The sequence below is a fragment of the Rhinolophus sinicus genome, chromosome 6 (genome assembly GCF_057876585.1).
Source record: "Rhinolophus sinicus isolate RSI-liver-muscle chromosome 6, RSI-T2T, whole genome shotgun sequence".
NCBI lineage: Eukaryota > Metazoa > Chordata > Mammalia > Chiroptera > Rhinolophidae > Rhinolophus > Rhinolophus sinicus.
In genome coordinates, this window is record NC_142506.1 from 31,940,346 (window position 1) to 31,966,138 (window position 25,793).

General features: G+C 38.4%; 1 protein-coding gene across 8 annotated transcripts in view; it reads right to left on the reverse strand.

Moving 5' to 3' along the window:
* Positions 1 to 25,793, reverse strand: part of VPS13B (vacuolar protein sorting 13 homolog B) — a 735,829-nt gene that overhangs the window by 586,448 nt on the left and 123,588 nt on the right. For all 8 annotated transcript variants that reach the window (XM_074316465.2, XM_019757646.3, XM_019757649.3 and 5 more), the window contains exon 17: positions 7,854 to 8,035. In XM_074316465.2, coding sequence (XP_074172566.2) covers positions 7,854 to 8,035 — 182 coding nt within the window. The remainder of the gene's footprint in view (positions 1 to 7,853; positions 8,036 to 25,793) is intronic.

Consider the following 25,793-nt stretch of genomic DNA (forward strand, 5'->3'; position numbering starts at 1 on the left):
TGTAAATTCAATAATCCAAATTAATAATACATATTTAGTTCAAACTTTAACATCTCTACTTATTCTTTATAATTATTTAAGTTTCCTATATTTGCTATTCTTCCATTACATATTTTCAAATGAAGTAGCAAACTATCTTATACTCTATTTCTGGTCTCATTTACCAGAGAGGTAGTTTAATCATAGTAACAGGTCCAAAGGCCTGGCTTCAAAAACCCACTTAATTGGTAAATATCTGTGGGATGATATTTAAGAAAAATACTGAATTGTTCTGAGCATAAATTTGCACATGTGTAACACAGGATGTATAACCTGCCAATGTCAATATTACCATTAAGAAGTCAGTGAAATTAATACATGAGAAACATCAACTTAAAATAGGTGAGTAAAATCAGACTATTCAAGTAACTTTTGTGGTAGGTATCCAGTACCTACATTATGCGCCTCACTAGAGGAAAAATACTTAGTAAACAGCAGTAACATGAAAAGAAGGTAAGAGGATAGGGGTTCATATATCTATTATCCCACTGCATTGCAATATCCATTTATAGGTCTGTTAACCAACTCCCTTTTGGAATCCCTAGCAGAACAGAGAATATACACGTATCGTTCATCACAGGTTTCTCGGAGCCTGGTGTGGCCTCTTTTAAACAGCTACATTAAATGGGCACAATGCAGTTTATTCAATTCAGTCCAAACAACAAGACATAACCAATGTCTTGAATTTTTTCTCTCATCAAGTTCACTACTCATTATTCTCTTTACTTTCCTGCCTTACCCTTTCAATTTTCCATTGTCCTGTATCTTCTCAGTTAAGACACTAAATTACCGACACAGAGGTTATCTCACTCTCTAAGAACTTCATATATCAATAGGTAATATCCCTTTAAGTATGATTCCAGAGGGATTCTATATCCAGGATAAGAACAACAAATCAACTCCACCTACAATACTATATGTGGCACTCACAAGAATCCTATGAGTAGATATAAAATATTATCACCATTTTACAGATGAGAAAGTTAACTAAAACACAATGGAACAAACTGAACTTCCTTTAGATATTTAACTAGTTACTGAGAGGATTTCCACACTACAATTCAGTACTTTCCCCTAAATTTCAATAGCTGAAAAGGTAAAATATTCTCATTACTTGAGAGAGGTAGTAAGATATTCACTGCACCAACATCTATATGCAACATACCGATTAATAAAATTCAATGCACAAAATTAAATGTCTAAGAAGCATTAGCATAGAATTTATTATTTATTATAATATCTTTTAATTTTATTCTGATTTTGGCAAGAGGTGAGGAAGAAAAATTCATCATTGTAGCTTTAAAGAACATGTAATTTAATATTCATATAAATATTCTCTTAAGGCCTCCAACAAACACATTCACAAAATAGAAACTAAAAAATGATTCAACAAACAAAAATTATTTCTAGTTTTGTAACATATTATAATACAGTTTGCTAAAGAAAAAAGTCTTTTCTTCCTAAAGGAATTTTATAGTTTTGACACTTGACATTAAAATTGATATTGCACAACTGAAGCACCATTATTAACCCAACATTCAGGATAAGAAGACTGAGGCACAAAGTATTTGCAAATTCCATATAAAGACCCAATGAAATCCAATAACCTAATGCTGTTTGCTATTGTATATATAGACCTATTTAAGCAATTAAAACAATTAAAATCGTAACATCAAGGGTCACTGATCACAGATCACCTTAACAAATATAATAATGATGAAAAAGTTTGAAATATTGCAAATATTATCAAAATGTGATAGACACAAAGTGAGCAAATATTGCTAGAAAAACAGCACCAACAAACGTGCTCGACACAGGGTTACCACAAACCTTCAATATGTAAAAAATGCAATTATCTGTGGAGCACAATAAAGTGAAACACAATAAAATGAGATATGCCTGTACTGCATTTTCTTGCCAAGAAACGTTAAAATTTGAAAAGTATGTCATTAATTATGTATTTCAGTTCTTTCTTTGGAAAGACTAGATTTTCTCCTTTTTGTTATTCAGGCCTTTCTTATTCATGTCCTCTCAGTTTCCAAAACTCAGATTTTAAGAAGCAATTACACAGAAGTTTAATACCTATTTTCACTAAGAAAAAAATTATAGCAGTAATTTTATTTACTAGTAATGTACGTCTTTCATGTTTATAAATATAATAAACATAATACTTTCTCTTACTACATTACATGCATTCTAGTTGACCCCATTTTATTCTTTTAAAATGCTTAGTAGTAACCAATGAACTTGATTTCAAAAGCCAGTAAGTCACAGTCTGCAATGAATGAAATGGAAAATAGAATTCAATTATATATCGATTTTTCTAAAACTGCCAAAAAACAGTAAAAGTTTTGGTGGTAGATGTAATACACATAAAAGTTTCTTATTGCAAGCAGAACATGTTGCAGAATAGGCATGGAGAAAGCAAAGAAGAAAGAAAAAAAAAGGAAAGAAATGAATCTAGAAGGTTAGCATCCCTGAAACTGTTGGCCTTGGGAATCAAGCTAAGTAATAAGAGCAGGAAGGATTCTGTGGTATAAAAATAGTTTGACCAAAAACTAGAATCAACAACAAAAAAGAAACAAACCATTTTTAAATGTACAAGGTCCAATGTAAAGAGGTTCATGAGGATACAACTGAGGAAAAAATTAGACAGAAGGACCATCAGGAAAATAAAAGACAACCCACAAAATTGCAGAAAATGTTTGCAAACCATGTATCTGATAAGGGACTTGCATTTAGCATACATAAAGAATTCTCACAACTCAAAACAAAAGGATGAACAGGCCAAATAGAAATAAACAAAAGACGTCTACAGACCTTTCTCCACAGAAGATATATAAATAGCCAATAAACACAGGAAAGATGCACAACATCATTAGCCATGAGGGAAACACAAGTCAAGACCACAATGAGACACTACTTCACACCCAGATGGCTAGAACCAAAAAGACAGGTAATAGAATTATGGTGAGGATGTGGGAAAATTGGAACCCTCATACACTACAGGTGGGAATAGACAATGGTACAATCACTTTGGAAAACCGTCTGGCAATTCCTCAAAAGGTTAACTGTAGTTACTATATGACCCCAAAATTCTACACCTAGAAATACGAGCATATGTCCACTCAAAAACTTGTATAACATTATTTATAACTATCAACAGTAGAAATGACCCAAATGTCCATCAATTGATTAATGGACGAGCAAAATGTACTATATACATACAATGGAATATTACTCGACATTAAAAAGAAATGAAGTATTGATACATGCTACAGAATGGATGAACTCCGAAAACAGTATGCTAAATGCAAGAATTTACTCACAAAAACTGTATTTAATGTGCAGAATAGGAAAATCCAGAGAGACAAAAGGCAGATGTTTGCCTAGGGCTGGGGGAGATGGGAAGCTTGGGGAGTGATGGCTAAAGAATGTGGGACTTCTTTTTGGGGGAATGGAAACATTCTGAAATTGATTGTGGTAACAGACACAGAACTCTGAATATACTACAAGCTTAAAATTGTGTACCTGAAAATGGTGAATGGTGTGTGAATTATATCTCAAAAAAAGCTGTTTCAAAGGGGGAAAAAGGATTGCACAGAAAAAATGGGGAAGAGAGAAACCAAGGTAAAACATTTCTGGCATAGGCGGAGGGGGAACACCAGGGCAAATGCATGAATGTGGAAAAGAACTTAATTTTTCTGAATCCAAGGAGAGCATAAGCATAGTGTGATTATCCAAAGGAAAAGACTGTTTTTGACTTGTGTTAAAGAAGTATCAAAGAAAAAAGATAATGTAGGACAATATTATGAAATCAGACTTTTATGTTCAGTCGAGACAGAGCGAAAAGCCACCAGGCTGAAGGACAGGAGAAAACTGGATGCTGTGGGTTCACAATGATCAATAAGAAAGCAAGAAGTAGGAAGGGAGGCTAGAGGCACAAAATTATGATAGAAGGTGAGGCAAAACGTGGAAGAGAAGTGCTCAGCTTACAGTCAACTGCAGAACAGAAGAATGGTCCTTCCTCCATACATTATCAAAATATAACTCTGAAAGGTCCAAGAATGTATAGAGCCTGAATAACCACTTCATTAATGTAGTAAATGAGAACTAGTTGTAATGCAAAGCAAGGATCACATGCTTAAACCAAACATATTAAAGTTTAACAGTGCTGACTATTGTCTATTGACAGCCCACAGATGCGAGATAATAAAATGTTAAAACTTTACACCTTAAATATATACTTCCTGGGTCTTAAGATAGAAATTTTGGAGACACAATACTGTAAGTACTCTACTAAGAATAAAATAAACAGAATAAGACTTTGGGGAAGCAAAAAAAGACATAACAAACCTGGGCATTTGGAAATCTGGATTTAAAAAAAAAAATTTAGGTGATATTTTTAATTCATCTATTATAAGTTTTATAGCTGCTTTATTTGATAAAAATAAAATTCTTTGTCAAAGAGGTGAAACATCCTAACATTATTCCATTTTCCTCAATTCCCCTACTCTGTAAAAAATTAGCTCCAGTAATTTTAGGTCTTTCAATGACAGGACATCAGGTTATGAATCATGTAATCTGTTTACTTGTCTGATCCACATCTTAAGACATGTGCCTGCATTCTGTTAGGACAACGTATTTCCAGAATAAAATGGGTTTTGTTTGGTTTGGTTTTTTTAGCACAGTCGGTCCATTTGATAAATCCAGAAAAAGAAATAGGGAATTAGTTTGGTTAGAAAAAAGGAAAACTATAAAAGCAATTAACACCACCACCCACTTATTAACAGAAATTTGGGGGCATCTAAGCCAGGAGACAAAAACAGAAATTTTAAAATAAGGAAAGGAAAATTAATATTGTGAGACAATATTAGAGAACATCACAGGAAACAGAAATTTGACAACTAAACAAAAAATGAATTAGATAATTTCACAGTGATAAACACTACTCCCAACTAAGGCCTTACTGTAGGCCTCATGAGGAAGGCTCTAAAAGAAAAGATTTTATATAGTAACTCCACATAAAATAACGGCCACGTAAATAGCAATAACCTAATGTCTTAGTCCGTGTGGGCTGCTATAACAAAATAACACAAACTGGATAGTCCATAAATAATAGTAATTTATTTCTCACAATTCTAGAGGCTGGAAGCCCAAGATCAGGGTACAAAGCATGGCCAGGTTCTGGTGAGAACCTCTTCCAGTTGTAAACTGCTGATTTCTCACTGTGGCTTCACATCGTGAAAGGGGCAAGGAAGCTCTTTCTGACCTCTTTTTATAAGGATATTCATTTCATTTCTAAGGACTTCACCCTCATAATCTAATCACCTCTCAAAGGCCCCAAGTCCTAATACCATTACCTGGGGCATTAGAATTTCAACATATGAATTTTGGGGGGATGCAAACATTCAGACCATAGCACATAATCTCACCTATTAATACATAAATATTCATCAATTTAAAACATTTTTTAATGAGATAAAATACATGAAACATAAACACCCTTTTAAAGTGTATAATTAAGTGGAATTTAGCATGTTCACAAGCATGAAAACATCATTACTATCAAATCCAAAACATTTTCATTACCCCCAAAGAAAACCATGCTCCATTTGCAGTCACTCCCCATTCCTCCTTCTCCCCACACTCTGGCAACCATTAATCTACTTTCCATCTCTATTGATCTGCCTAATCTAGGCATTTCATACAAATGGAATCATAACATGCGACTCCATAATCAGTCTTTATTCCTTTCTATGCTGAATAATATTCCATTGTAAACATATAAGACATTTTGTTTATCCATTCACAGTTAATAGACATTAGTGTTGTTTCCACCTTTTGACTATTAAGAATAATGCTGTGATCTCCTTTACATGTGTAATCTAAAAAAGTCATAGAAGTAGAGAGTAGAAGAGTGGTTACCGAGGGCAAGGTGATGGGGGGAAACAAGAGATGTTAATCAAAGGGTACGAAGTTGCCGTTGCATAGAATGAGTAAGTTCTAGAAATCTAATGTACAGCGTAATGACAGTTAATAATACTGTATTGTATACTGGAAATTTGCTAAGAGTATATTTCACTTGTTCTCACCACAGGAAAAAAATTACAAATGTGTGAGGAGATATATATGTTAACTAGCCTGACGGTAGTAATCATTTCACCATGCATATCAAAACATCATGTTGCACACCTTAAATATATAAAATTTATTTTTATATAAACATTTTTACTACAAAAAGAAAAAAACAATGCTATGAATATTCATGTACAAGATTTTGTGTGAGTATTTTTCAATTCTTGGGTATATACTTAGGAGTAAAATTGCTGGGTCATATAGTAACTCTACATTTAACTTTTTAAAGAATTACCAAATCGTTTTCCAAAGCAGCATCAGTTATCTTTTAAGGTAAAAATTCAACAGAAATATACAAATTCCAAACAAGTAGAAAGAAAAAAATAAGAAATAGCAAATTTTTTAAAGTAGTATAGCTAAAACAGTACAAAAGGAAACAAAACAGTAAGATGATAGAAATGGAGTCAAAAAAGAACAATTACACTAATATAAATGGATTAAATTTACCACCTAAAAGGCATATTATAAAACGTGACCTAAAATATCCAGTTATATGTTATTTCCAAGATATCTACCTAAAGTATAAAAACAGATTTTAAGTAAAAGAATGTAAATGGAAGTATAGGCAAATACCAACCAAGAGAAAGCTAATTGTAATTGTGCGAATATAAGAAAAAACAATTGTAAGTCAAAAGACTGTCTGAGGGATAGATTCAATACATTAATAAGAGAATCAATTCAAAAACAAAACATAAATATGTGAGGTATGTGTTTATACACAAACTAAAATTTGCATACTATTTTAGGGGATTCAAAGCCCTTTCATTAGCCGCAAGAACTTCTAGGCTAATAAAACATTTCTCTTCTCATTCTTTATAGAATTCTAAAACCTGAGACAAAACAAAATTTTACATTAGTCATGCTATATTAAATAAAAAGGCTATATTATAATGCATTTTTAGAATTTATAATATATTACTCATAGTAGGGTCTAAAATTAAAACCTTGAAGAGCATCATGTAAGATCCAAAAAAAAAAAGTTTTATTTTAATAGACAAATGCAGAAGACAAAAACAATGTTCTTATTTGAAGCATGATTACACGTACTAAATAAAAATATATCTTTCTTTGAAAACTACTTTTGTGTTACTGATAAAAGAGTAACAATTATTTTAAACTGAAACAATGAAAAAAAACAAAACTTCGGTAAGTTTTTTTGTTTATATGCAAAGTGAACAACAACGTGAAGATAATATCTCTTATACTGGTATCAAAGCAGATTTTTCGCTTTTAGTAGTTCATTCATGGTAAGACTGTTTTTCAAACAAAAAGAATGATTTGCTTACCAATTCTTAAAGTATTATGATCAACAATTTTATTCCCCTTTACCAGCATAATCCAACATATTGTATTTATACTTGACTTGGTTATCATTTCAAACATATACATTGTTCCCCTCAAAAGTTATCCATGTAAGGCCAAAGGCTCAACTACACAAGGAGTTGGTTAAAAATAATCTCTTGCAAATACAAAATATATCCAGAAATTGATGGCAGGGAATGAAACTGAATGGCTTAACTCATATCTTGTATTTTACACAGGAACTATAAATACCCACTTTCACAGTACTATACAATTTAAATTGAGCATGTTATAGATATGGATTTGAATGATAAAATATTAGTCACTACTAATAAGAATTTTCCATATATTTATCAAGAATATTGTGCTCTTACCTATAGTTTGGAAAACTTCATTCATCAAAGCTTCATTCACTGCTGAAGAGCTGACATTTCCAATATGAGACCAACTTTGATATATTGTTTGCAGCAGAAGAGTCTGTGCTCTTGTAGCTTGAATTGTAAGATTAGGAAGTTCAAATAAACCTTCAGTTAGAGCAATCTGAGATCTTTTGGTCCTGCATAAGAAAACAGAAAGAATAACAATATAGTAAATTGCATTTACAAGCAACAACATATAAAATGATTTAGGATGTTTCAAAATGGAATTATCAAATAGATACGCAATTCTACTAACTTCAAATAAGTTTCGCTATTTCAGAACTTTTACACTACTAAAAAATAAAAATACACACACATATTCTACTCAAGTAATTATGCTTTTCAATCGAATCAATTATCAGAAATAATGAAAATAATACTAGTTAACACTTAAAAAGGATTTACTAGCAGATATGCATTGTTACAAGTATCTTGGATCTACGTATTAACTGATTAAATCCTGCAATAATATTCTTTGAGAGAGGCATTATCATTATCTTCATTTTATTTATTAAATTTATTGGGGTGACATTGGTGAGCAAAATTATATTTTTCAAGTGTACATTTCTATAATACATCATCTATACATTGCATTTTTTAAATGGGGAAAATAAGACACAAACAGATAATTTAAGATATCAAATACAATAAGTAAAAAATAGGAATTTGAGTCCAGGCAATATGATCCAGAGCACCCAACCTATAATTCCTCTTATAAGTACTTATAAAGTATTTACATTACATCCAGGTTACTTATTACTTGACAGTAACACAAAAAAATTATTTCTAGAATCTCAACCCTGCAATATCTAATTCATTCTTGCTTTATTCATCTGATTCTGTCTTTGAATGAGATGCCTACATAATTAAATATTCCAAATAGCAAAACTTTAAAGTAAGGAAACATTTAAATATGTCTGTTGAGCAATAAGTTGACAGTGAAGGTTAATGAAATATGTAAGATAAAGTGAAAACAGAAAAATAAGAGACAGGAAAAAAGATAGTAAGATGCTGCCATAATAGACTCAATCACCCCACTCTCTCCTCAACCCCACTTCTTATTCCAGCCACTGCTTTGGAGACGAATTCAATGCAGAGTCTCACTGGCATTGCCTAAAGCCACAGTACAGGTGAGACTCCAGTAGGAATTATTTTGTATTCCTGTATGAGGAGTCTGAAATATAGGGAGAAATGCTTCCCCCCTTTTGTTTCCTTGGCTGACAATTTTGAGATGCATTTCGTAAGTCTCTTAGGAAGGTCCCAGGAGATCCAGGATCAGAGAGGAAAAAAGACTGAAATGGTCTTAATGAGCTTTGGAACAATATCAACCAACCTCAAGCAGAACTGAAATCCCAGAAGAAAGAAGTAGAAGTGGAACAGAAAAATATTTAAGGACACAATGGCCAAAATTTTTCTAAATTTGAAGAAAACTATATACCCAAAGACCTAAGAATTTCAACAAACCCCAAGCAGAAAACACTGAAACCATACCAAAGGTACATTATAATCAAATTGCTTTTTTTAAAAAAAAGCATTAAAGAGAAAAATCTTAAAAGCAGGCAGAAGGTAGAAAAACACATTCCATACAAGGAAACAAAAATGAAAGCATGATACCCTGCTAAGGTCCGGCTACCTGCCTCTTGAAAAACTTAAAAATGAAGAAACATGGCTGGTGGGAAGAAAAGCAGGTTTATCCCAAATGCCAGCATTCTGAGAGGATGGCAGACTCCTGTCCAAGGGCCACCTCCCCATTCCTAGATTGGGCAGATGGTTTTATAGGTGCACAAGAAGAACAAAGGAAAGGGGGAGTCAGACAGATAGGTCCAAGGACTGACATCCTTCCTGGGGCCTGGTCTCTTTTAAGATAATGTTATCTCTGTACTCTGGACTAGGATTTTAGCCACTGAGGCCTGGGGCTTTATGTGTATTCAGGCGTCTGGGTGCCTGAGGATTGAGAAATTGCCATTTCCAGGTTAGGATTTTGTTAATTAAAAGGATTAACAAGGTATGGGTCGAGAAAAGGAACAAAACAGAGTTCTTTTATTACTCAGTGAGGGGAAAAGCAAACAGAAAATAGCGAATATATAAGGGCGAATCTAACTGCAAACTAGATAGGTTTAATTGCACGTGGCTAAATAGTGGGCTATGTGGTAAGTCAAACTGTAAACTGGCTAAATCTAATGATGTTATTGATTTACCAAATTTCACCCTTACAAGTGGACTTCTCATCAAAAACCATGCACAAAAGAGAACAACAGAATAACATTATTGAAATGATGAAAGATATAAAACTGTCAACCTAAAATCCAAAATTCAGAGAAAACGTCTTTTTAAAATGTATGCAAATTAAGCAATTTTCAGACTAAAAGATGGGAATTTCTCACAAGCATACTTGCACTACAAAAACTGTTAAAGAAAATTCTTCAAGCAAAACAAACAAGGTACCAGATAGAAATCGTTGTGGATCTACACAAAGAAATGAGAAGAGTGCCTGGGATGGTAAATACATGGGAGAATTTTTTTTAAAAAGAATAACAAACATTCTTTCTCAATATCTTCTAAAGAGATTAAAAACGTAACTGTTTAAGGTAAAAATAGTATTTGAGGGGTTCAAAACATATGTAAAACATGTATCAACAACAGAACAAAGGACAGGAGGGGAGAAATGAAAATACACTGCTATGAGATTTTCATACAGTGTGTGTGAAGTGGTATGATATTAATTGAAGGTAGCTGTGATAAGTAAAAGACTTAAACTCTAAACTTTAGAACTAAAACCATAAAACAAAAAAGTAGAGCAAATAGAGGTATAGTGGAAAAGAAATGGAATCATAAGAAATACTCAAACCAGACGAAGTTATAAAAAGGGAAAAAAAAGGAACAAGAAACAGATGGGACAACTAGAAAACAAACAGGAAGATGACACTCAAAATCAAAAATATAAATAATTACATCAAAGGTCTAAGCATGTAAAGGCACAGATTACCCAATTGCATTGAAAAATCCAAGTCCCAATTCCCAATTATATCCAATCAATAAGAAAACCACTTTAAATATTAAAATATAGGTTAAAAGCAAAGAATGTAAAAATAAAAAAAATTTAAAAACTTATCCAACATGTAAATCTAATCAAAAAAGAGTTGTGTTAATATCAAACAACATAGATTTCAGAACAAGCAATATTACCAGGAATGAAGAGGGAGATTTCATAATGATAAAACAGTTAATAAGGTTTATATGCACTACAGACCTTCAAAATATATAAATAAATAAAAATAGAACTGAAAATAAAATAGAAATATACAACTCCAAAAATTGGAGATTTCAACATTCCTCTCTCAACAACTGGAAAAAAAGACAGACAATAGAATCAATCAAGTTAGCCTAATTGACACATTTAGGATACCCCTCCCAACAAAAGCAAAATACACATTCATCAACGCAGGCTACATTTCTAGGCCATAAAAACAAGTCTTCATAAAATTAAAAGAATTCAAATAACACAGATTATATGTGCTGATCACAATGAAATTAAACCATAAATTAATAAAAGAAAGTATCTGTAAAATCCTCAAGTATTTGGAAATTAAACAAAGAAGACATAACCCAAAATATAGTCCGGAACATGGTAGCTAAAATTCAGAAAGTCACACAAAATCAAATTTTTGAAAAATTGAAAAATGATTTTAGAAAAGTACGCTGATTTAGATGACAGAAAAGAACAATCTAAAATATAATCAGTGTTCCTAGAGAAAAGAACAAAACAAATGGAAAAGGAATACTATATGAAAATATCGAACAAAAGAAATCTTGCCTAAAATAAAGACCTAAATCTATACACAAAGTGCATGAGTCACACAAAATATTAAGAATGATTATTAAAAGTTACACGAAAAAAACAAAGAAAAAAATTCTACGGGCATTCACTCAGATAAAGTAACATGGAGGTACCAGGATGTCTCCAGAATTTCCCCTATTTTCTATTATCCTCCCTGACTAAAAATAATTAATGTGTATGCACAACTCATCATTAGAACATAAGGGAATTTCAAGCAATAGCCCTTACAACTGAGATACTGATAAGAATTTCATGCCAACCAGTCATCTTTCAAGTCAAGGGGCTCCTTTTCTACCCATTGCTATTACAGCCAAGGACCACCTAGCTCATAAACCTAATGTCCTTCAAAGTCAACATTGGGTTTTCACTTGGCAATTCCTCGGTCTATACAGAAATGAGCTGTAACGTTGCTGCGGTGACTTGAACTGTTTAGATCCCAGATTACACCTTGTTGTCTTCAAGCTTCATGTTGAAGCTGTTCTCTAGGAAATCTATTAAATCAGCAAATATTTATTTATTGCCTACTCTAAAGCAGTCATGTACTAGCTACTTAGGAAATATTTTAGTCATTTTAGTCACCTTAACATATCCATGAACAAAACAAAAAAAATAAAATCCCAGTGTCCTCATAAAGCTTACATTCTAATGGAGAGGTGAGGCAGATAAAAATCAACAAACATAATAAATAAATAAATAAATGATATAAGTAAGTTAAAAGACAAACACGATTGGAAAGAAAAAGTAGAAGACAGAACAGGGACTGTTGAAGGGGTAGAACTTTCATATACAGAGGGTAGATTTTATTAAAAGGACAGCTCTTATTCCAAGAAGAACTTGAACGGACTTGTTGAAGGAGGTAAGAGACAACTATGTGGGTGGGTATCTCTGGAAAGTGATTCATGCAGATGGACAGTCTATATAAAGGTCCTGAGGTAAAACTGGGCCTGGCATGTCCAAGCAATGACAAGGAGGCCAGGGTGGCTTTAGCAGTTTGATGACAACGTACTTCACTAATTCAATTGGTTTTCTAAGGGTTCTGTGCGTAAGAAATATCTGAATAGCATTTACACAGCCATTCTTCTTCCTTTTTTTTTTCAGTTAAAGTTTATTGGGGTGACAATTGTTAGTAAAATTACATGTTTCAAGTGTACAATTCTGTAATACATCATCTATATATCATGTTGTGTGTTCACCACCCAGAGTCAGTACTTCTTCCATTATCATATATTTGATCTCTTTTACCCTCGTCTACCAACCCCCTTCCTCCTTACCCTCTAGTAACCAATAAACTATTCTCTGTGCCTGTGCCTTTTTTGGGGTGGGGGAAGGGGGAATATTGGAGAACAGCATTTTTCCAGGGCCATCAACTCCAAGTCATTGTCCTTCAATCTAGTTGTGGAGGGTGCAGCTCAGCTCCAACTCCAGTTGATCTTAGTTGCAGGGGGTGCAGCCCACCATCCCATGCAGGAATTGAACCTGCTACCTTGTTGTTAAGAGCTTACGCTCTAATTAACTGAGCTATCCGGCCGCTCCTCCAGAAGCTCAGGGGCAGCTTGTTGTCTTCAATCTTGTGGTGGAGGGTGTAGCTCACTGGCCCATGTAGGAATCGAACCAGCAACCCTTTTGTTCAGAGCTCGCGCTCTAACCAACTGAGCCATCCAGCCGCCCTGTGCCTATGACTTTTTGTTTCTTCAATTTGTTTGTCTTGTTCTTTGGTTGTTTTCAGTTTTATATACCACATATCAGTGAAATCATATGATTCTCAACTATTTCTGACTTATTTCGCTTAGCATAATAATCTCAAGATCCATCCATGTTGTCGCAAATGGCACTATTTCATCTTTTCTTATAGCAGAATAGTATTCCATTGTGTATATATACCACATCTCTTCAATAAACAGTAAATAAAGTTGCAGTGAACATCAGAGCACATATATCTTTACGGATAAATGTTTTCAGATATTTTGGGTAGATACTCAGGAGAGGGACTGCTGGGTCATTTAGTAATTCTATTCTTAATTTTTTGAGGAACCCCCAAACTACCTTCCATAGCTGCTGCACCAATCTGCATTCACACCAACAGTGTATGAGGGTTTGTAGTATTCCATTTCCTGAATTTATTTATACAGAGGGTGCCAAAAAAAATGTATAAACATTTTAAGAAAGTGAAAAACTGTATTAAAATTGTAATACAATGAATGACGCTAGCATTCATTTGATTAATGCCGTCATTTGAGCAAACATCATACTACACATTGCTACCATAATTTAATTCAACTTCAAAAACTAATACATAGATAAAAATCTCTTAAAATGTGTACATTTTTTTGGCACCCCTAGTATTTTTAAATTGCTTATCTTTAACTTTACTTTCAAAGTTTTTTATTTAAGATACTGGATGTAGGACATGAAGTTAAATTTTAAAACCCAGAGTTCTAATTCTGGCTAAATCACTTATTTGTTTCATGTTTTAAGGAAGAGAAAATTACGTAACTATTCTGAGCTTTACTTTCCTCTTTAAAAAGCAAGTATAATAACTACTGTAAAAGCTACCAAAGATGATTGTAGTGAAAACCAATTGTATTTAACATTTAAAGCTACAAGTTCTTTGCAAGGATCTGAGAAGGGCACTATTTTACACTCAAAGAATTCAGAGTCCAATTGTGACACAAACAAGTAAACAAGTAATTATAGGTTAACATTGTAAGTGCTAAAACAATGCTATATAAAGGCTCCTGTGAGATATACTGAAAAACTGAGGATAAAAAAAATGAATGTGTTATATTTAAATTTAATCTTAAAGAATAAATATGAATCACTTCAGGAAATAATTTATAAATTCTTTTAAAAAAAAAGACATCTCAACACAAAAATGCTTCAAGGATATAAACAAAAAACACAGAATATGAAAAAAGAAATGACCCATGAACCTAAGACTCTAAGTCACACCAGTAAAAAGTGAAATTCACGTAAAACAATGTATGATTCTTTTAACCACAAAGATTAGAAAAACTTCTAAGGATCAAATTTACCTTCTAGGAATCTATCTGAAAGGAACTCTCATGAGTTGCAAGAATATTTACACAATGTCAGTGCTTGCAGCATTATTTAAAATAGCCTAAACTTGAAACAAACTCATTGTTCAATAAATTCTGGTACATTAACTTTATGTAAAATTACTCAGATATTAAAAAATGGAACTAGAAAAATCTACTGACATGAAAGTATAGGATGAAATATGGATGAGTAAGAAGTTATATAGTTGCAGTATCATATGGTTCCATGTAGTGGCAGGAAGTGATGGGTTACCCACACATAAAACCATGTCTGCATGTGTTTATATGTTGAAGATTCAAAGTTCTGGATGTCAGGACAGTTTTTCCTGCGGGCTCCGCTAGAAGCTCCAGCTCCATGCCCCTCCTCCTCTTCCCTTATCAGAGGTGTCTCTGGCAGGCACCTTAGTTAGAGGTCTCCCTGTCAAAACAATGTTGAGCAATCACAGCTGCTAGGGACGGACCTCCCTGGCACCCCAGCCAGATTTCCTCCCAACCTGGAGGCCTAACCCTACAAAACAAGGAGCCCGACCCCAGTTTGTGCTGTGTTTGGGAACAGTCCTACTGAGCCCGCCGGCGTAATAAAGCTGTGTTTTCCCTGAACTTTGCATGCTGCCTGAGTCTCTCGGTCCTCACCACTTTTTCCGCAACATTTTGGTTTCCTGACCGGGAAGACCCAAATGCACTGGCCCCTTGCGCCACCAGTATGGGGCGAGAGGTGGGCCGCCGAGCGACGGGAAGCCCGAGAAGGGTGTAGGCGCACCCCGCCGATTTTGGCGGACCCCAGACCAGGTTTTCCCCGGACAGCCGCAGCCCGCACTTCCCCAGCTGGACCCGCTGAGAGGGACCAGGGACAACCAGCCAGATCCTCCCATCGGACCAGGTAAGCCTCGAGGCCATTGTCCGAATCAGTCCTGTCCCATGTGACAGAAGGGGAGCCTGATCACCTCCCAGTAGGTTCTTATAACCTACCCAGGCAGGGACACGCATGGGAGGGTGTCAACCCGGTGTGTGAGTGACTGTGTGTCTGATTGTTTGCTTCTGTAGCCTTGGCTATGGAAACCTGAGTAAGCTTCACCCTGATTCTCGTGGAGCGTCATTTGGCATAACGGTGATTCACTCCACGGAGTGGCCTGGTCTGTGAATTGTTCTGTACACTATAGCCAAAAACACTCCTAAGTTCCCACGAGGAATGCAAGCCGGGCAGCACCTGAGTAAATCCCCCTCCCCACCATCTGCAACATCGTACATGATGGGAGGGAAGCAAAGTAAGCCTGCAGTCCTAGACTGCATGTTAAAGAATTTCAGAAAGGATTTTGGCAGAGATTATGGAGTCCGCATGACCCCAGAAAAATTAAAAACCCTCTGTGAATTAGAATGGCCCACTTTTAACGTCAGTTGACAGCAGAGGGAACCCTAGACCTGGCCGTCATCCAACGCGTTTATATTGTGGTGATCGGCAATCCTGGTCACCCGGATCAGTATCCCTACAATGACTCCTGGTTGGAAATTGCCAGGAACCTTCCACCTTGGGTACGGTTCTACTCTAGTAAAAAGGGACAGTGCAGGATTCTCGTAACCCAGGCTCCGAAAGAAACTCCTAACGCCCCTCTGACAAAGCCCATTCACCAAGAGGACACAAGAAAACTCCACTGAATGTTTGAGGACAGACGTCTGAGTGCCAGAGAAACATTCTGGGGAGCCGCAATCGACTGTGTTTGGGAAGCACGGAACAGTGGCGCCCTCCCCAAGACGCAGGCGCAAGTGGCGCAAACTGGGAGGACAAGGCTCCCAGGGAGTGCGCCGAGAGCAATACTGTCCCTTTCTCTTGCCTTTTCAACACCGAGAGCGTTTCTGCGGTGGAAGCTCAGCAGGCCTCGGGGTGGAGGGAGAAACCCAAGAGCCTTAAAGAAGCGACCAGGGCAACAGCGACCAGGGCACTGCTCCCCAGGCTCTCTGGGGTCCTTGCTCCCTGCTCGACTGCCTCTGAGGAAGCCCGCGGGCTCCCCACTGCCCGCTGCGCCCCAAATGCTCCCGCGCTGCAAACCTAGGCGAAACCGCAGCCCAACTGCTGCCACTGGCAGGCTCATCCCCAGCTCGGCTTGGGGACCCGGGAGCACCCCCGGCGGCCACCCCAGCTTCCCCCACGCTCCACGAGCACAGCCTGGGTCTTGCCCAGTCCCCAAACTACAGTGAGACCAATTTTGTTTGGGTAATGCGAGAGAGAAAAGGAAATGAGAGACACAGGAAAAAGGCTTCATGAAACTCAGAGACTTGCTCGGAAGAGCCCTGGCTTTAGGCCTGCCCGATACGGAAAAGCCTTTCTGCCTATTTATCCATGAAAAAGACAAAACTGCATTGGGACTCCTAACTCAAACAGTTGGGCCCTGGATGAGACCCATCGCTTACCTGTCCAAAAGACTGGACCCGGTCGCTTCCGGATGGCCCCCGTGCCTGCGGGCTTCAGCCGCAACAGTACTCATCAGGGAAGCTAACAAGCTCACCCTCGGGAAACAACTCACAGTCAAGGTTCCCCATTCTGTAATTACGCTGATAAACTGTCAGGGTCCACGACAGGTCTCCAACGCCAGGCTCACCCAATACCAGGGACTCCTTCTGGAAAATCCTCGCATAAGCCTCCAGACTGTTCAAGCCTTAAACCCAGCGACTTTCCTCCCCACAGCCGAAGGCGAGCCAGAACACGACCACCTAAAATTCATCACTGAGGTTCATGCCACACAGCCGGACCTACAGGACTCCCCTCTGCAGGACGCAGAGGTCATACTCTTTACAGATGGCAGCAGTTTCCTACAGGGTAGGCTGCGTAGAGCTGGCTACGCTGTAACTACAGCCTTGGAAGTTCTAGAGGAAAAGGCACTCCCTGCCAGGTAGTCAGCCCAACGGGCCAAACTCTGGGCTCTCATACGGGCACTGCAGCTTTCAAGAGACAAAAAGGCCAAAATTTACACAGACTCCAAGTACACTTTTACCACCATGCACATATATGGGGCCATCTCTAAACAACGTAGCCTCCTCACGTCTGAAGGGAAGACCATCAAAAAGAGGCGAAATCCCACAGCTATTGGAAGTTGCTTGGGCATCCCAGCGCCTAGCTATCATCCACTGCCAAGGGCACCAGAAAAGGAACAATGAGCCGGCTGCTGGCAACCGCCTCACCAATCAAGCCGCGAGGGCAGCCGCCCAGGACACAGATGCAGCCATCAATGCTTCCACCACCCCAGCCTCGCCATGCCCTACCTACACCGCAGCAGAAGACAGCTGGGCACAGAATAAGGAAGCCACCTGACATCCTCAAGGTTGGTAGATACTGCGTGATGGCCGCGTATTTATCTGGGCCGCCCTCGCTCCCTGCATCATTTCAGAACATCATTCTACTTCCCACCTAGGGAAGACTGGACTTAAAAAGCTGCTGGCCAAAACCTTCTATACAGCCAGACTCACAGCCTTATGCCGCTCTATCATGGAGCACTGTGCTACCTGTGCTGAGCACAATCCCAAGACCAGACCGACCACACCACCTGGGGTCCAACAAACGGGATCTGCCTCTTTAAGGCTTTAAGGATATCGAGGTAGACTTCACAGAAATGATCCCTCATCGAGGGACAAAATCCCTTCTTGTCTTAGTCTTTACCTTCTCGGGCTGGGTAAAAGCCTTTCCCACCCAAACTGAAAAGCCAGAGAAGTCACCAAAGTTCTCCTCAGCGAAATCATCCCACGGTATGGGCTTCCCCTCACCATTCACAGCGACAACAGACCAGCCTTGTCTCAGATGTACTACGGACTCTGGCCTCGGCCCTCAATGTCTCCTGGAAGCTTCACATGGCCTACCGGCCTCAGAGTTCAGGGAAAGTAGAGTGCATGAACCGTACCCTCAAAGATACATTGTCTAAGCTATGCCAAGAAACCTCCCTGGGATGGACAGATCTACTCCCCTTAGCCGTCCTCCGCTCCCGGTGTACTCCTCAAAAGGATAGTTTTCCCCCATTTGAAATTCTCTATGGCCAGCCTCCCCCGTTGCTATCATCCATCCCAGGCAGCCCCAGAGTAGTAGGTAACTCCCAGGTCAGCTTACTGCCCTAGAAAAGATCCTTACGAGCCTGCACTCACATCTACTAGAAAAAACTCCTGTCTCATTAGGAACCCCTGTCCATCCCCACCTTCCAGGTGACAGGGTCTGGGTGAAAGATTGGAAGCGTGAGCCCCTCCGCCCAATATGGACGGGCCCACACACAGTAAACCTTGTCACCCCCACTGCTCTTAAGGTCTCCAGAATCACACCGTGGATTCAACACTCCTGAGTCAAGTGAGCAGAGTCGGACCAGCCTGCCTGGACTTCTAACCCAGTGCCCAACGAGCCACTGAAGACCACATTTAAGAAGACCACCTGAAGGAATAGAGACAGTGGAAATGTACTGGCTCTGTGCGAGGTCAGAGGGATAATGGATAGGGGGAGGAGGGTTCACACAGTGTGAGGGATATAAATGATAAACGTCTAAGTTTTGCTTTGTCTTGTGCACCTGAAACTAATAAAATTTTAAAAAACAAAAAAAGAAGACCGCCTGAATAACAGTTCTCATTTGTACCCCCTTTAACCATTGTCGCTCCCTGACTGCTGACCCTTCTGGCCTCTCTTTTGCTCATCTCTGCGACCCCGCCTGAATGGACCCCCACCCAGAGAGGTCTCATCCTGTTCGGATTTCTGTTATGGGTTTCTCCTCTGCTCGTGCTCACCTGCCTGCAGCCCTCTGGCTCTTAGGTCTCCCTTGCCTTTTCCCCCTTGGGTCTCTCCTCGAAGTGTCCCTGCTTCCAGGGGTCCGGAACAAGAGCCTTGGACCGCCCAGTCCCCCTGCAATCTTTTCCCCCGAAGGGCTGTCTGATGGACCTGCTTAGCCCTAGCCGGGTCCTCTGATGGCAATGGAGTCCAGGACACTGCCCTCCACATTGTGGTGGCCCGGATTGCTGCGATGGCTCAGGCTGCTCCACCCCAGCCTCGCTGCCGTGGCCTCGGCCTGACTTCCCTCTGCAGGGCCACACTCCCAGATACCCAGGACCTTACCCGGCAGCTAAACGCCTCCATTGTCTCCGGCCCGGTCGGCGTCCCCTAGCTCCTGCCTCGAACTTAGCCTGTTATCTGCTCCCAGGCCGTGCACAGGCTCCCGACCCCCGCTGCCAGAGCTTTTCTGCACCTTTACCCTTCTGCACTCCTCCTGGCATTTTCCTCTCCTATGAAGGTGGTTTACTTTTCAGATGCCGAGGCGCCAATGACACTGACACTGGCTGCATCCTCACCTTTATATTCCCCTCTGCCTCCCCGTACACTAACTCGCAGTTCCAGTCTCGGATTTCCCCTTCTCATCATGCCCGTTGGGCGGCTGTCATCCCTTTCCTTATAGGTGCTGGCATCTTTACAGGGGTCGCCGCTGGTGCCTCCGGCCTTAGGACTTCCATCGACTTTTACTACAAACTTTCTCAGAAATCAATAATGACATGGAACGGGTCGCAGACTCACTCACATCACTCCAGACCCAACTCTCCAGCCTGGTGACAGTCGCTCTCCTGAACCGGTGAGCCCTAGACCTGCTCACAGCCGAAAAGGGTGGGACCTGTCTCTTCCTCCAAGAAGAATGTTGCTACTACATAAACCAGTCTGGGATCGTCGCCACCAAGGTCCGTGAGCTCCGGGGATCGCATACAGAACCACTGTGAGGAGCTCGCCTCCTGGGGATTTGGCTCTCAGTCCTGGACTTCCTGGCTCCTCCCTTGCTCTCCATTTTCCTCCTTACTGCCATAGGCCCATGCATCTTCGCTGCCCTTGTCCACTTCATCGAAAGTGCCGTCTCCCATCTAACCACCGCCTGCGTCCTTGCCCTGCGGGGCTGTCGCCCTCTCAGTTTAAATGATGGTTTTCAGGGTTCCCCTTCCAATCATCAATGGGGGGGGGGAATATGTCGGGATGATTTTTTCCTGCGGGCCCGCTAAGAGCTCCAGCTCCATCCCCCTCCTCCTCCTCCCTTATCGGAGAGGTCTCCTTTGGGCACCATAGTTAGAGGTCTCCCTGTCAAAACAATGTTGAGCAATCACAGCTGCTAGGGACAGACCTCCCTGGCACCCCAGCCAGATTTCCCCCCAACCCGGAGGCCTAACCCTATAAAACAAAGCGCCCGACCCCAGTTAGTGCTCAGTATTTGGGAACAGTCCCACTGAGCCCGCCGGCGTAATAAAGCTGTGTTTTCCCTGAACTCTGCATGCCGCCTGAGTCTCTCGGTGCTCCCCGCTTTTTCCGCAACATGGATAGAACTATTAATAGTAGCCACTCTTAGAAGATAAGAATAGTAAATGACTTTTATGTGATCTTTCCTTTTGTTCCCTACGAAATTGCCATTTTGTTTTACTTGGTCCCTTGAGAAATCTATATTGTTATTTTCTGAGAAACCTATGTTACTCTTTTATCAAAACTTTTTAAGGAATTGCAGCATTTCAAGATGAACTAAAGAAATCACAAACTATGTCAAAATGAATTAATTTCATAACATTTTAAAAGTGTTAAGATACAGGTGTGATCAACAAATAAGGTGAATGTTTAAATTTTTAAAAAGTGTATTACAGTAAAAGACACATTGCCATTAATCCCCCTCAAAATACTCCTCCTCTGTTTGAACACATTTATCCCATCATTCTTGACACTGCCTGAAGCAGTTCTGGAAGTCCTCTTTTATGAGTGTCTTTAGTTGCACTGTCATAGCTGCCTAGATGTTCTGAATCAATTCAAAATGTTTACCTTTCATGGTCATTTTGACTTTGGGGAAGACCCAGAAGTCACACAGTGCCAGATCCAATGAATAAGGTGGATGAGGACACACCATAGTGTTTGTATTTGACAGAAAGTGCCATACCAGAAGCAATGTGTGACATGGAGTGCTGTCATGAATGAGGATGAAGTAAAGACACTCACGAAAGAGGACTACCACAGATGACTATAGTGAAATCATCTGCTTCAGAACTGCTTCAGAAAGTGGTAAGAACAATGGCATAAGTGAGTTCAAAGCGAGGGCGAGTATTTTGAGGGGGATTAATGGCAATGTGTCTTTTACTGTAATGATTTTTTTTATTTAAACATTCATTGTACTGTTTAACCACACCTCATATCACCATTATTAATGTATCCAACTACCTCTCCTCCCTGTCCTGACATTGGATTATCAAATAATTTCTTACCTTCTCACTGCATTGAAATAAACTTCACTTAAAACCTCCCTAAAAAGGAATGACATCAGTAAAAATGGCAGAGTAAGGTACACCAAAAGTCTGTCCTTCCATACAAGCAACAAAAGAGCTGTCAAAAACTGTCAAGATTTAACTTTTTCAGAACTATGGAAACTAATCAAAAGCATGCAGCAAAATGGGGAACACTTAATCAAACATAAAACTTCTTCTTTTTTTACTAAAAATCTACCTCAGTCTCAGTAGAAACAGTGAGCTTTATGGTATTTTCTACTTATCCGTGTTGTATACCCTGCCCCCAAGTTCAGAAGTGGTATTGAATAGCTCACATTCCCAGTATAGGTAGCACTAACAAAGAAAGCAAAACAGACTTTATCCACAAGGAGTTGTGGTTGTTTGTTTTGACTTGTCTGGGGGCTACATAGACAACCTATTCAAAGAGCTTGCTTTATCTGTTTTAATTCAGAACTCTCCTAAACAACTACCCAGGGGTATTTATAGAAAACACTTACAGGCAAATGTATTCCATTAGTTCCTGCTGCCTGGAACAATGGATAAGAGAAGAGGCAAAAAACAGACTAAACAAAATCTTGGGGAAAAAGTTGGGAGTGATGCTTCAAGGAATAAAAAGACTGAAAAGCTCCAACATTGTCCTGGTAACAGAGAAGGCCGTACACACACTCAGGACTGTACAGCTGCAGAGGTAAAACCAGAGAAGAGTCTTAAGCTTGCCACCCTGGCTGACTTTCAGGGTCTACACAACAAGGAAAGAAGGCAGAGTTGTAAACTGTCTGGTTGAGTTTTGAAGGCTTCCCCAACAGAAATCATAGAGGCCACATGATAGTGGGATGAAATACTTAAAGTGCTGAAAGAAAGAAATGTCAATTCATAATTATACTTCTGGCAAAACTATCCTTCAAAAACGATGTAGAAATCTCCCAAGAAAGAAAAGTTCAGGACCAGAAAGCTTCACCAGTGAATTCTACCAAACAGTTAAAGTAGAATAAATACCAATCCTTTTAAAACTAGTGCAAAAAAAATAAACAAACCCTTCCTAATTCCTTTAATAAGGCCAGTATTATCCTAATACCAAAGGGAGACAAAGACAACATAAGACTAATATCCCTTGTGAACACAGATGCAAACATCCTCAGTGAAATACTAGCAAATCAAATTCAGAAGAATATTCAAAGTAGTATCACCCTAACAACTGGAATTTGTCCTGGAAATAAGAGTGGTTCAACTTATGAAAATCAATGCAATAAACTATATTTATAAAATGAAGGAGGGGGAAAGCATGTTCATCTCAAATGACACAGAAAAAGCATTGGGAAAATCCAATACTCTGTCATAATAAAAACGCTCAACACACTAAGTATAAAGGGAACTTCCTCAACATGGTATAGGATATTTACCAAAAAACATAACTAACATCATATTTAGTGGATAAAGACTGAAAGCTTTCTCTCCATGATCAGGAGTAACACAAGGATGTCTGCTCTTCCCTTTCTATTCAGCATTGCAGTAGAGTTTCCAGCCAAGAAACCAGGAAAGAAAAATAAAAGGCTTACAGACATTAAAGGAAAAAACCACACCTATCACTCACTACTCACAGATGACATAATCTTATACACTCAAAACTCTAAACACACAAACACACACACACACACACACACACAATTAGAGCTAATAAGTTCAACTAAGTTGCAAGACACAAGGTAATTACACAAAAATCAGTTTTATACCTATATATACTCACAATAAATAATCTAAAAGAAAAATTAAGAATATTCCATTTACAATAGCAACAAAAAGAATAAAATACTTAGGAATAATTTAACAAAGAAGTTCAAGACTTTTATAATGAAAATGACAAAGCACTGTTAAAAAACATTCAAGTGGGGTAGACAGATGGCTCAGTTGGTTAGAGCGTGAGCTCTGGGCAACAAGGCTACCGGTTCGATTCCCACACGGGCCAGTGAGCTGCACCTTCCGCAACTAGAATGAAGTCAGTGGCTGCCGCTCAGTTCAGGGGTGGCCAGATGGCTCAGCTGGTTGGAGCGTGGGCTCTCAACCACAAGGTTGCCGGTTCAATGCCTCAACTCCAGCAAGGGATGGTGGGCTGCACCCCTTGCAACTAACAACGGCAACTGGACCTGGAGCTGAGCTGTGCCCTCCACAACTACGATTGAAAGGACAAAACCCTGGAAGTACACACTGTTCCCCAATAAAGTCCTGTTCCCCTTCCCCAATTAAAATATATATATGAAGCATTGCATGACAACCACTAACACAAAAGGTAGAGGGGGGTAAATGGAGTTCAAGATTCTAAGGTTCTAGTACTATTGGAGAAATAATAAAAATAAAATTTGTTAAAAAAAAAAAAACATTAAAGGGGTCTAAATAATGCTAAGATATCCCATGTTTATGAATTGAGAATTTTATTATTGTTAAGATGATAATACTTGCCAAATTGATCTATAAATTCAATATAATTCATATCAAACTCCCATTTGTTTTAAATAAATGAATAAACTAATCCTAAAATTCATATAGACTTACAAGGGACCTCAATGGCCAAAACAATCTTGAAAAAGAACAAAGTTTGAAGACTCATACTTCCTAATTTCAAAACGTACTACAAAGGTACAGTAATCAAAACAGTGTCATACTGGCACAAGGACAGACATACAAATCAGTGCACTAGAATTGGCAAACTAGAAATAAACCCATATGTCTATCATCAATTGATTTCTGAAAAGGGTGTCAAGAACAATAAATGAGAAATAGTCTTTTGAACAAATGACTTTGGCACAACTGGATATCCAAATACAAAAGAATGAAGTTGGACCCCTACCTCACACCATATACCAAAATAAACTCAAAACATAAAAAAGCTGAATCTATAAAACCTTAGAAAAAAATACAAGTGTAAATCTTCACGATTGTGGATTAAGGAACGGTTTTTTAAATGTGATTCCAAAAGCAAAACCCAAAAAAAAGAAAAACAAATAAATTAGACTTCATCAAAATTAAAAACTTATATATCACAAGATGTTATCAAGTAGGTGAAAAGACAACATATAGAATGGGAGAAAATATTTGCAAATCTTGTACCTAATAAGGGTCTAGTGTCCAGAATTTGCAAAGAACTCCCACAATTTAACAGCAAAAAGACATAGAGCCCAAATAAAAAATTAACTAGGATGTGAATAGACATTTCTCCAAACATGATACAGAAATGGCAATAGCACATGAAACTACTCAACATGATTAGGGAAATAAAATTCAAAATCACAATGAGATGCCATTTCATAGCCAGGAGGATGGCCATAATAAAAGAAACAGAAAATACGCGTACACACTGAACAAAAGATTCTTTAAAGCAAACAGGTAAAATAGTAGATATCAAGAGACAGCAGGAAAAACAAATAAGATCCAATTCATAAATTTATATTTCATTATCATCACTGGTTCCTTTTACTTTTCCAACATTGCAGCCATTTTCTAAATAATTTTAATTTCTTTCATTAAGGGTTTAAAAATTTAGAGGTGGTTCTCTACTGTGCTCTCAAATTTCTGCTCAAAATCCCTGAGCAAAGAAAACAGTTTATTAGTAGTAATACTCAGTTAAGAAAACAGATATTTGGAACACGTACTATACAAAAATGTACAATTAATCTAGCTACTCTAGCTTCAGCCAGATACTCTGTGGTATTTAAGGAGTCCTATGCTGTGGCAAGAGCTATGTTCTTATAACTA